General features: G+C 44.8%; 1 protein-coding gene across 1 annotated transcript in view; it reads left to right on the top strand.

Moving 5' to 3' along the window:
• Positions 1 to 12,300, top strand: part of LOC139375035 (KIAA0586 ortholog) — a 130,762-nt gene that overhangs the window by 46,172 nt on the left and 72,290 nt on the right. Inside the window, exons 10-12 of the mRNA XM_071116405.1 lie at positions 5,629 to 5,848; positions 7,368 to 7,526; positions 8,914 to 9,149. Of these exons, the coding sequence (XP_070972506.1) occupies positions 5,629 to 5,848; positions 7,368 to 7,526; positions 8,914 to 9,149 (615 nt within the window). The remainder of the gene's footprint in view (positions 1 to 5,628; positions 5,849 to 7,367; positions 7,527 to 8,913; positions 9,150 to 12,300) is intronic.

Here is a 12,300-nt window from a genome sequence, read left to right as displayed (position 1 = left end):
CAGAACAGTCTTACCTCGTTACCAGAGAAAAAGACCATGTATGACCATGAGGTGAAATTTCAGAAGCTGCCGACAATAATCAAGTAGATCCGTTAGTATAAAAATCACTGAGACGTGGCGAAGGACTGACCAAGACCTCTAGCTTCAACCCAACATGAAGTGTTGTATAACAAGACAGACATGTAATATAGATCTTGTTCTCATATCGACTTTCCCCCCCCCAAAAAAACATGATCAAACATATAGATTTCCTGTCAACGTGGCATCATTTCTTTACCTCCATAATGATTTTCTGATCAGGTTTTACACACAGGCAGATCTGCATGGCTGCACGCACACCTGTCAACAGCTTGTGGGAAAAAGTGGTGTCTGGAATAACACCCTATTCAAAAGTAGTGCACTAACCGTTTCAGGGTGCCGTTTCAGACGTTGCCGGAGTGAGTTGAACAATCTGTTCTATTTGAACACATTTCCCATGGAAGGGGAGAGGGAGAGAGTAGACATTTGCATATGGTGACCTCTAACAGGACGTTTTGTCTCAGAGTCCCTGTATCTCCACCCTAATCAATTTGAGCAAGATCAAAAAGGCTGGCATCAACAAGCCACTCTCTCGCTCTTCAAATGGATTAGCTCATTTTGAGGCGTCTTAAGGCTGATTGAAAACATCTTACTGAGTGGGATACATCAGAGCTACCAGACACACAGCATGACATTCTGCCTTAATGTTTATTTATTGGAAGAGAACAGAACGCCCCCGAAAGGGAAATGAAGGAACCAATGCTGCTACTTCTTTCTGTCTCGGTCTCCCTCAGAGGGCAGAACTGAGGGCAGAACAGACACATCATTGTGTGATTGCAGTGGTGATTTTAGCATGTAAAAATGTTCTTATAGGCCTCCCGGGTGGCGCAGTGGTCTAAGGCACTGCATCGCAGTGCCACCAGAAACTCGTTCGGGTCGTTCGGGTTGGGGAGAGTTTGGCCGGTAGGGATATCCTTGTCTCGTCGTGCACTAGCGACTCCTGTGGCGGGCCGGGCGCAGTGCACGCTAACCAGGTGGCCAGGTGCACGGTGTTTCCTCCGACACATTGGTGTGGCTGGCTTCCGGGTGGATGCGCGCTCTGTTAAGAAGCAGTGCGGCTTGATTGGGTTGTGTGGGCCGTTCTTACAGTATTCTCCCTGTACACCAAGTCAGAGCCATAGGATAAATACATGTGGCATATACGCAGACAATGAATGCTCTTACATTATTCAATGATTACATCAGTAGGCTAAGTTTTGTTGGGGAAAGGGACCACATAATCAGGGTGAGACACATGGGCTACTAATAGCTTACTACACAACATACACTTAGTATTAGTACTTTCTTAGCTACCGTATACATATTTCCCTGGCATATTACATCATTTTATGAAGCAGCATACAATACATATTGTTGTGCTGTACTCATTTGAAAAGGAAGGTTGCGCGGCGGTCCTTGTGGGCAAATTTAGTCTTTTGTCATCAAAGTCTGGCATTTTCTGGATTGATGGTGCTTTCAAGACAACTGGGAACTCGGAAAGAAACAAGGTCGATCATGACATCAATGTCGGAGCTCTAGAAAGAGGCCCGAGTTCCCGACTTGGAATTCTGAGTTGGATGACCATTCAAAACGTATTTTCCCAGTAGGAGCTCGTTTTTTTCCCCGAGTTCCCAGTTGTCTTGAACTCACTGAAGTCTGAGATTTCCCAGATCCGAGTTTCCAGTTGTTTTGAACGCAGCAGAAGTCATGCTGGATTGACAGCATGGCCAATGTATTTAACCTTTTCTGGCCCATGGCATACGAATGTTTATCCTTTTAAGCTTGTAAAAGAGACCCTTAAAACCCAGACTTGGACCATACACCCACTCCACTAAATAGCAGGCTAGTGATTGCTTTGCAACACTTGCAGTTAGCCACTGATTCCTTCCAAACCACTCATTATTGAATTTGCGATTGTTGTGTTATGTTTATGTCCAAAGTACAAATGAGAACTGATGTTTTATCTATAATTTCTCATCATATGATAAGGATGGAAAAGGATGACTGTAGATTGTCGATGTGATTCATGACATTGACTTCTTGTCTAGCTTGCTAGCTAAGATTCTGAATGTATGATGTTGACATGATCAGTCCAATCAAAGCTACGGTAGATATAACGTGTCTTGACTTCATTCTATATGTGCTCAATGACCTTGAGCCTTCTTGGATGGGCACTTCTAATATAACTCTATGGCAGCACCCAAGGGGCTTGAATTTTCGAACTCTCCCTGTAGATTTTATGGTGACGTAGTGTCCCCATGAGTGACAGAACAATGAGCCAATCACGGCACAACTAGAGAACATTACCAACCCCTACGCTCCGTATTTTTCCACTGGCTGCCCCACCATCACAGAAAGCACTGAGCTAGGCTGAAACACCTGCATTCCTCAAGAAAGCAAAAAAATACCATGTTTGTATTTGGCTTTATTAACTCAATGATTATTAGATTTTTTGTTTGCAAACTGATATGTGACAAGTATTAATGCCAAAATAACATGCAAAACATGTATTTTTATTTTTTTAGCTAAACAGTTAGGGCTCTCCCCCACATCCCCTGAATGACGGGCTGCCACTGTGAAGATTGACATTTACACCATGTTCCATGTTAGTCCATGGATCTAAAAGTCTGATAATGGTCAGAGGTTGTTAGATTCTCCTTCCCTTTGAAGTTTACCTCGTATCATTTATGCACACATTTTCCTCAGTTGCTTACATAAATGTCAATGTGTATCATATTCCCGCCCAGCACTAAAAAAAATTGAATACATTATTACTTGTTTTTGTAAACCCCACACAGCGGATCTGACTTGCATGGTTCTACCGCCATAGAGGACTTAGTATACTGAGTAGAGATGCTGCCGTCCTAGCAATACTTCTCTGTTTTAGCCTGGACGCTAGGATTACAATCTCCTGGAACGGAGTGGAATGTCAAGTACACAATACCTGTCACTGCTACGCATCCAGAGTAAATCCTGTCCTTTGTCAGTTTGAGTCAGAACATTCCTAATCTGCAAGATTCTTTGAGTTGTGTCAAAAAAAATCTTCCCCTCCCTACAGAATGAAGTTGCGAGTGTAGGGCCAGTGGCCTGGGTATTGTATAAGGCAGTACTGTGAAGATTCCAGGGTTGCTAGACGTGTGCTGCAGAGACGCGTGGTGCAGAGCCCCTTTCTGCTCCAAAAGTTGACAGGATGATTGCTACCCACACGGCAGCCCTCCGTTCTGTTACATATGGTTGCCTCCTGAATTATTGGCACCCGAAGTAAATATGAACAAAAAAAATCTGTGAAAAAATGCCATCGTTTATCAGCTTGATCTTACACTCAAAATATGATATGAGTCTAAACTTTAATTTAGTTTAAATTGTTCAAAGAAATATTTAGTACTTTGTGAGCTCCTCCCTTTGCCAAGATAACAACTCTGAGTCGTCTCCTATGTTTGATGAGTTGGGAAAACACATAGGAAGGGTTTTTGCACCATGAACCTCCCATTTTAATGTGACTTGAACCATCCTTCTTACTGTGCGTGGGGGCAAAATACACCTGCCTCCTCTTTCAGGCAGGTTCATCACAGCTCTAGTTGTTTTATATTTCTTAATTATTGACCTAATAGTGGATATGGGTATTTTCAGGAGTGTAGCTATCTTTCTATAGCCACTGCCTGATTTATGAAGGTCAACAACCTTTTGTCTCATTTCATTTGTGTGTTCTCTGGCCTATCCCATGTTGATGGATGACTAAGGGAGTTTGGCCTGGGTATCACCTCATATTTATACCCCAGAGAAACAAGAAGCCATGGATGACCACTTAAGAGTTCCCAAGGACTCAGATTAACTTTAAAAATAAAAATCTTAATCAATTCGATTTTGTTAATAAGAATTTCAATAATTGTGACACGCATGTTTTAGAATAAAACAAATATTTATTGACTTTTTGTTTTTTGTAGATAAAAAAAAAACTAAATTCAAGGTTAGATTCATATGATATTTTGATTGTAAAATCAAGCTGATAAACATCAATGACACTTTTCAACAGCCATTTTTTTTCCATATTTACCTAGGTTGCCAATAATTCAGGAGGGAACTGTAAATAAGTACACACACGCACCCTGCCCAGAGGATGGGCTCTGCCTCTCAATGGTGACCTTTGCATTGTGAGCACGACTCAGGGGGAGCCATACATGTCAGCTAGCCTCTCTCGCATCTTCTCTCGTTTCCTCCTTCCCAATGTGGGATACACTACATTAAAATGTGTAGGCCTCAGTGTTCTCTCTCTCCATTCTTTTTGTTTTGTACATTATTTTATTTTTACAAAAGTAGTGCACAGGGCCTTTACTTGTCCTGTATTAACGTACAGCTATATCCGTCTGCAGCGCGGGCAAAAAAAACAAATCTAACTACTTCCCGCGGCTATGCAGAAAAGCGTCAAGAAAGTCTCCATCACCTGCTGTGAAACCATAGAAATTAAGGAATACTTTTTTCCATTTTTTTTGCGACATGACAAGACAAAAGAATCTAGACGATCGTTTTGATTTCAATGGCGGTACTTTTGTGTGACAGTTTTGGCAATTCACAGTAGGTGGTTCTGTTCCTGCCTGTAGAACCCGACAGGGGCGATTATAACAGTCTGTCTACTGTGGATGAAGTTGCTTTTGTATCATTTCAAATATGTTACTGTGATGAAGTGAAATGGAAACTGTCTGTGTGTGTGTGTGATTAATTTCTCAAAAAAGTGGACAGACCCAGCAGTATTGGAGCCATTGAGTTCACAGTCAGTAACACACGATGAATTGTCAACCCTACACTATAAAAACAGTTCATTTGAAGCACACGCACAGAGTCAGAGAGGCCTTGGTTGTACCTCCATGAACCCCCTCGCTCAGATCTTCGGAGTCCACTCATTATCGGCTCCATCCCTGCCAGTGTAAACACAGCTCTCAGATCCAATATTAGACAGATTTGATTGTATGCCAATTATCACTCATATGAAACTGAAATGTAAATAATGAGGCTCACTGTACAGGAAAAGGACGGACAGTTCATGTGTTTTTTTTCATACACTAATAACAGCCTGTTACTATTGGATATTGTAGCGGGCTAGAGTCTCAACCAAGTATGGCAATATAACAAGACAGCCGGCCTCATTGGCCTCTGAATGACCCTATGGGCTTTCCCCTCCATCCAAAGCAGGACTCACTCGACTCAGCCACTTAATGCAATTTAAGTCTTTGGCGATCTAGCAACAGCATTACGTAGTCTGCTTGGAAGCCATTCTATGTGTGAGTCATGTTATTGGTGCTGTGCCACCACTCTGGCCCTCTTCCCTGAAGGGCAAACACTTCTCCAGGCCAGACGGAAGGCTGGCTCTCCTCTCCTACTTTCCTAATGGATGAGCTGACCAAGTTCAGCGGGCACATTCTGATTTTGTAATACCATCATTGCAAAGTTGTAATGATGTCACAGCATTGGCATTGCAGACAGTTTTGCCTGCAAAGATGGAATTTGTGTCATCTGACAAGAAAATGAACAATAGAAGCATTCTTCATCTAACGCCCACACTTTATTTCCTTACAGGGAAGGCCAACACCAGCAAGAGGGGGTTAGAGAGCTGGTCATTGCAGCATTAGCGAAGCACAGCGACACAAATCACCAAGGTAGAGGAGGAGGAGGTCACCAGCCAGGCCTCCCATCATCCTTTGGGGTTCCTGAGCAACCCAGCTCAGCCGTGAAACGAGCCAATGATACACTTCAGGAACTGGGACGCCTCAAAACTGAGATGCAGACCCTGCTGCAGGTGAGATGGACTGACTGAGAGGAACTATAAACTGTCAAGAAATATCAACAGTCTATCTTATCAAGAATATTGTATATAGAGATTTTCCCTGCACTTTTTTAAGCCTTCTTGAATAACCTCTACTGGTAGCAATATAATGAGAACAAAAGAGGTCAGAGAACAGAGCCTTGAGGAACTCCAAACTATTGTCAAACAGTTTTCTTTTCCCCTAGAAGATAATCAAGGTCAAGAGAAAAACTGTCAACTGCTGTCGGCCCTCACAATGACTTTCCCATTACACCAGTTCTGTGTGGCCTTTTCCATTAACTTTCCTTTTGTATTCTAATGCACCAAGTCTATAAGCTGTTATTGCTGGTGCTGCTCAGTTCCTCCTAAATCTATTATTGGCATATTGGAGACATTCAGACTGGAGAATGAGATTATCCCTGTACCCATTTATTGCTCTGAACGACAGGAGGCACCCCGACAACACACACACGCACACACACACGCACACGCACACTCACACTCACACGCACACACACACACACGCACAGAGCCGTCAGGACGTTTCCTGTTTCCCTAAGTGGGCCAATATCATCCTCTCGTCTGTGTTCAGCTTTGGGATTTTGCTAATCTAATTGGTGCCTTTACCACTGATGAAATCAAGCCAAGACACGAGTGTGTCTGGTATTTCAATGACCAAGACAGCAGTGTTCTATTGTTTCTACCCTCTCCCTCTCCTCTCCCTCTCCTCTCCCCTTAATAAATTACAACACTTCTTCATCCTTACCCAACGAACGCCCTGCCACAGCCGCCCGACGCCTGTTCCCGTCTATTACACTCTGATCCCGTCGCCGCGCCAACCAGGCATTGAGTTTCCGAGCACGCCTCTGCCGCTGCTGAAAAATTCCATCAGCTTAGAATAATGTAGCACACGGCAAATTATACATTAGCATATAATTGAGGATGCAGGGTGTGAATGCTATTTGGCCTGCCGCTGTCTGTCTGCCTGCCTGTCTGTCTCTCTGTCTCTGTCAGTCGGTCCGCCTGTTGGTCTGTAGGTCTGTCTGTGGGCTGCAAGAATACGAAGGAAGCACGTTTTTCTCTCTCTCTCTCTCTCTCTCTCTCTCTCTCTCTCTCTGTGTCTTTCTCTCTCTCTCTCTCTCTCTCTGCCCTCAGAATAGGCAGTAACACCCAGGTCCCTTCGCTGTGTGTCTGGATTAAATGGAATGCCTGTCATTGTCACACCAGGTTTTAATGCAGTAGTTCTTTTATCGTGGGGTTTAGTGGCAGGCACGATCATTTAATGGTCGCCCGTTCTGCTGGTGTAGGACATTTGTGAATGCTTGGTCATGATGAAAATGTATGAGTACAGCATTTCTGTGTCCCACAAATGATCAAGTGTGGCCTCTTACAACGAGATCAGATCCTCCAGTATGACTTTGAGTCAGAGAAACATGTCCAGCCAATGCCACTTTGTGTCAGTCGGGTGGTACTCAGACACCCTGTGTTGCGTTCCACTGTCCTTCTCATCCAGGCTCGCGAGGCTTTTCCTGCTGCAGAGAGCAGAGAGACTGTCAGAGAGACGGCATCAGCCAAGACCAGCAACACCGCAAGCAGCAGCAGCAGCAGCAAGCAGCTCACTATCCCCTCTCCCGCCACCATGCACCACCACCCTCCTCCCTGCGTCTCCATGGTAGGTTCCCATAGCAACCCCTGCCTGCCTCTGCAGTGCCAGCCTCACGAGGTAGGGAGGTTTTCCTCCCTACATTCTGTGTTGTACGGTCTGTGTTGCCATCCATCCATCCATCCATACCAAGCCACCGCCAAGCAGCGGACAGACACAATACCACACTTGTATCCCTGCATTTTCAGCTGTGTCCCCATTTTATGGACTTAAAGTGATAAATCAGTGGTGTGGTTATCTCTGTTTTACACATGGACCAAAGGAGAATGCACAATGGCTAGAGCAGAAAGAGATTTCCCCAAGCCTATTATTCAACCACTCTGGCTTTTTCTACAGAGAGAAAGAGTAATGATGACAGTTGTCGCATTGGTTGGTTGGTCCTGTGCTAGCCTATTGGTGTGTTGGGTGAATACTCTATTGGATGTGACTCATTGACATGCATTCTGATTAAGTTTGGTCAGTCTGGTGTTGTCACAATGCCTGTTCTCTACAGGTGCTGGGATTGACTTGGCAACTAAGGAATTTCTTCTTTCCATGCTGTACCTCACCAGACTATTTCAGTTGCCACATTTCAGACCGAATGACTGAATTGCTGTCAGCAGCGCAGATGTGAAAAGCAAGGACGAACCTCCCCCCTTTACTGCAGTCCACTGTTGCTGTGAAAATGCCTTTCCCACAGAAACGAGCGAGACAAATAACCCGCTTATACACAAAAGTCAGGAAATGGTGTCTGATAACCGTGTAAGTGGTCTTGATTTTGCACTATTTGCGAAAGCGACGGGGAAGCACGAGGCTGAAACAAACGACCCTCGGCTTGCGAACGATGGAAGGCTGTCGTCTGTTCCTCCCCACGCAGCCACGCGGGGCAGCCAGGCACACAGATTCATGTAATATATATACGAGACGAGAACAAGATGAGGGGAGGATGAAAGAAACATCCAAGGTCTCCAGCTGTATCAGATCTGCCTGAAAGGAATGCCTTGTGATGGGTGGGGAGAAAAAAGAGAGGGAACAGAACGGGTCCCTATCTCTCTCTCTCTTTCATCAGCACAGGAAAAAGGTGATTTTGGAGTAACTATTAGTATTGGTAGTGGATGCAGCAGATGCAAGAGCCTGGCTAGCATTCTCTCTCACCGCTGCCTGTCGCCCGATAGTGACAGTTATTAAAGCCAGAATCAAACTGGAGTGTAATGGATTCTTCTTTTATTGTACTCCTCTTATGCTTCTGAATGGTTTTGACCTAAATAGCTAAGCCCAGCCGACAAAATGTTGAAATGTGTGGAGCCGGAGGTAATCGAGATATCCATTGAAATCTAGATCTTTCTTTCTAAATATATGTCTCTGTGGTGAACTGTGCATGTGTCATCTAAAGGTCCCCCCACCCTCCCCCCAACAGTCTCGGGAAGAGGTGGCCGTAGTGCTCCCTCCAGTCCTCCCCGTGCCTCCCGCCAGGCCCACCCCCACCCTGCTGCAGCAGAGCCGGCCGTGCCCCTCCATGTTTGAGGATGCTGAGAGGGTCCTCCGGCAGGTCCAACGACACAAGAAGACCCTGGAGGAAAATGTGGAGGCCATGCTGAGGGCTAAGGACAGAGAGACCCTGCACTCCCAGTTAGAGGCACTCTCCTGCAACAGGTAACACACAGGTGGACAGCTCCGGTCTCTCCTGCAGCTTGAGGCTAAAATTAGCCTGAATGTTACGCCAATGTTGTTTCCAAACATTTGAGTAAAACAAGTTCATATTCTGGGTTCTGATGGGGTACGACAGTTGAACTAAGCTCATGAGGCATCAATGGGTATATATCCTAACGTTAATTTATCAGTCAAAAAAATTGATGTGGCAACTAAATAGTCGAGCTTTAATGGACATAAACAGATAATTTCCTTAATAGAACCTTTCTTGAACTCTAAGCAGTTTAAATGTTTGAGGTGACTCCCCTCCACCACCAGTATGTATCACCACCGATGTGAGGGTAGAGATGTTAAAGATGGAGAACAAGTCCAACAGTCCCCCAGCATGGTCATTCAAGCAAATCTACCCCTGGAGAAACTTTCTGACTATAATAAATGTCCTCGCAGCATTTTGGGTTGTTGTTGTCAAGTGGGGAATGTGCAGAGGGCAAATTGGGAGAATTCAGGGCAGTGATTGCCTGCGCTGAGCTCCGTTGTTGAGAGCTGTGTATCTCCTGTTGAGAGCACACTGGAGGCTGCGGAGGTCTAAGCCAAATGGAACAATCCCTATGACAGGCAGTTGTCAGTGGGGAGGAGAGGACGGGATGCGTCCCAAATGACGCCCCATTCCCCATGGCCCCTGGTCAATAGTGCACTACATAGGGATTAGGGTGCCATTTGGGACAAAGACGACTGCTGCCCTGCCAGCTCTCAGCCTCTCAGCTCGACCCAATAAATTCTATGTGAGATGTGGACTCTGAAGTGACTGACTGGAAACTGGGGACGCTTATATTTGTCCTGTTTCACTGCAAGCGGAAGGTAACCTGTGCGAGGTGTGAAATGGAATCAGCCATTATTGACAGCGATCCTGGAGCAATTAGGGTTAAATGCCTTGCTCAAGGGGCAGATCCACAGATTTCTCACCCTGTCTGCCCGGGGATTCGAACTAGCAACCTTTTGGTTAATGCGCTAACTGCACCTTGCATAGATAGACATGTAATGTTGTGATGAGCAGTGAGAATCTGTAACGTAGCAGATGTTTGGCATGTAGGGACATCTCAGTGCTCCCCTCTCCTATCCTTCTTCTCAGTGAGTCTGCTTGAGAGACGGTGAGGACCCTGGAGGTTTTACCCAGGGAAATGGTACCTTATTTATTAATGGGAAGGTAGTGGCACACCAATGAATGTTATTTCTTTCATTCTTGACTGATTTTTTTGTTTCCCTTCCTTGCCAACATTAGTATCCAGTAGGCCATCCTGCCATGTTGTTTCTGGAGAACTGAACCGGGATAACTTTTGTGAAAGCATGGAGAGACCATTGATTAATCAACGTTGTAAATCTCAGGAGATGTCTCGTTTGGTTGTGTTTGTTTGTTTGTTTACTGCCTTTCAAACAAGCCAAGAAATTGTCAAATCACTTCCTCATATAAAAGAGAGAGGTTATTTGAAGTATATACAAAAATATAAACGCAACATGTGAAGTGTTGGTCCCATGTGTTTATTTTTGCACAAGTTTGTTTACATCCCTGTTAGTGAGCATTTCTCCTTCGCCAAGATAATCCATCCCCCTGACAGGTGTGGCATATCAAGAAGCTGATTAAACAGCCTGGTCATTAGAGAGGTGCACCTTGTGCTGGGCACAATAAAAGGCCACTCTAAAATGTGCCATTCTGTCACACAGCACAATGCCACAGATGTCTCAAGTTTTGAGGGAGCGTGCGATTGTCATGCTGACTTCAGGTATGTCAATCAGAGCTGTTGCCAGATAATTTATTGTTAATTTCTCTACCATAAGCCGCCTCCAGTGTCGTTTTAGAGAATTTGGCAGTACGTAACCGGCCTCACAATCGCAGACCACGTGTAACCACGCCAGCCCAGGACCTCCACATCCAGCTTCTTCACCTGTGGGATCGTCTGAGGGGAGGGAGGGAGGGGTACTGAGGAGTATTTATTTCTGTGTAAAGCCCTTTTGTAGGAAAAAACTCATTCTGATTAGCTGGGCCTGGCTCCCCAGTGGGTGGGCCTATGTCCTATCAAGGCATTAGGTTAGGGGCTAAGGTTAGGGCCTAATGCAATTATTTAAATTAACTGATTTCCTTATATGAACTGTAACTCAGTAAAATCTTTGAAATTGTTGCATGTTATGTTTATATTTTTGTTCAGTATAAATATCCGCTACACATCCGAAGCGTTGCATTCTCCTTATGGAGTCGTGGCGGAGCGATGCCTTTTCATGCCTAGAGATTCATTGTGACATTAATAAAGTTAACGTGGGTGAGATTGCCTAATGGCTTGCGATGCAGCACCCAAGGCTGAGCTCTGTCTCATTCTCCCTCTCGCTCTCTCGCTCTCTCTCTCTCTCTCTCTCTCTCTCTCTCTCTCTCTCTCTCTCTCTCTCTCTCTCTCGCTCTCGCTCTCTAATGGAGTGCGGAATAAGTGGTTTAAACATTGAAATGGAGACCGTTTGGCTGCCTTACGTCCACAGCACACAGACAGGGTCCTTCAGAAAGGAGTAGTCTTTAGCATAACGATACAGTCTCTCTCTGGGTGAAAAGTCATCTCATTACAGCCATAATATAACAGGAGTTTTCAATGCTCTTCCAATCATAGAAACAGGTTCTAATTCTCTCCCGCTTTGAAGAAGCTAGATTACACCAGAAAAATATCATTACTAGAGTGGACAAAGCTTCTCAGACCACAGCAATTTCACTGATTTGAGTCGCATGGGTTCACTCAATATGGTGTTCTAATCCCAAGGATTATACATGGTGTGAATGATAAATCTGTCCAGAGAACAGGCAACGAGAGGAACCATAGGATTTCAACATAAAGGAAAGTACAGTGAATGGGTTACTCAGATGATGTCATCACATAGCAACCACACAACACACATTACTACGGTATGATGTGTTTTCAGTTTTTTTTATTTTTATGTTGGCTCAGTGGGACACTACTCCCTCCACCTCGTATTATAATATAACTAAAACCAACCTGAGCCAAAATGGCAGCTCGTACGCTGATCATCTCCAAAATGGCAGCCGGCCGATAATCAGCTCCGAGCTAATGTCAGAGCATGACAACACAAACACACTGATTGATGCAGCAGCCCCCCCCCC

Source organism: Oncorhynchus clarkii, chromosome 19 (genome assembly GCF_045791955.1).
Source record: "Oncorhynchus clarkii lewisi isolate Uvic-CL-2024 chromosome 19, UVic_Ocla_1.0, whole genome shotgun sequence".
Taxonomy (NCBI): domain Eukaryota; kingdom Metazoa; phylum Chordata; class Actinopteri; order Salmoniformes; family Salmonidae; genus Oncorhynchus; species Oncorhynchus clarkii.
Note: the sequence above shows the minus strand (reverse complement) of the source record. Positions and strands in the feature narration are given on the sequence as shown.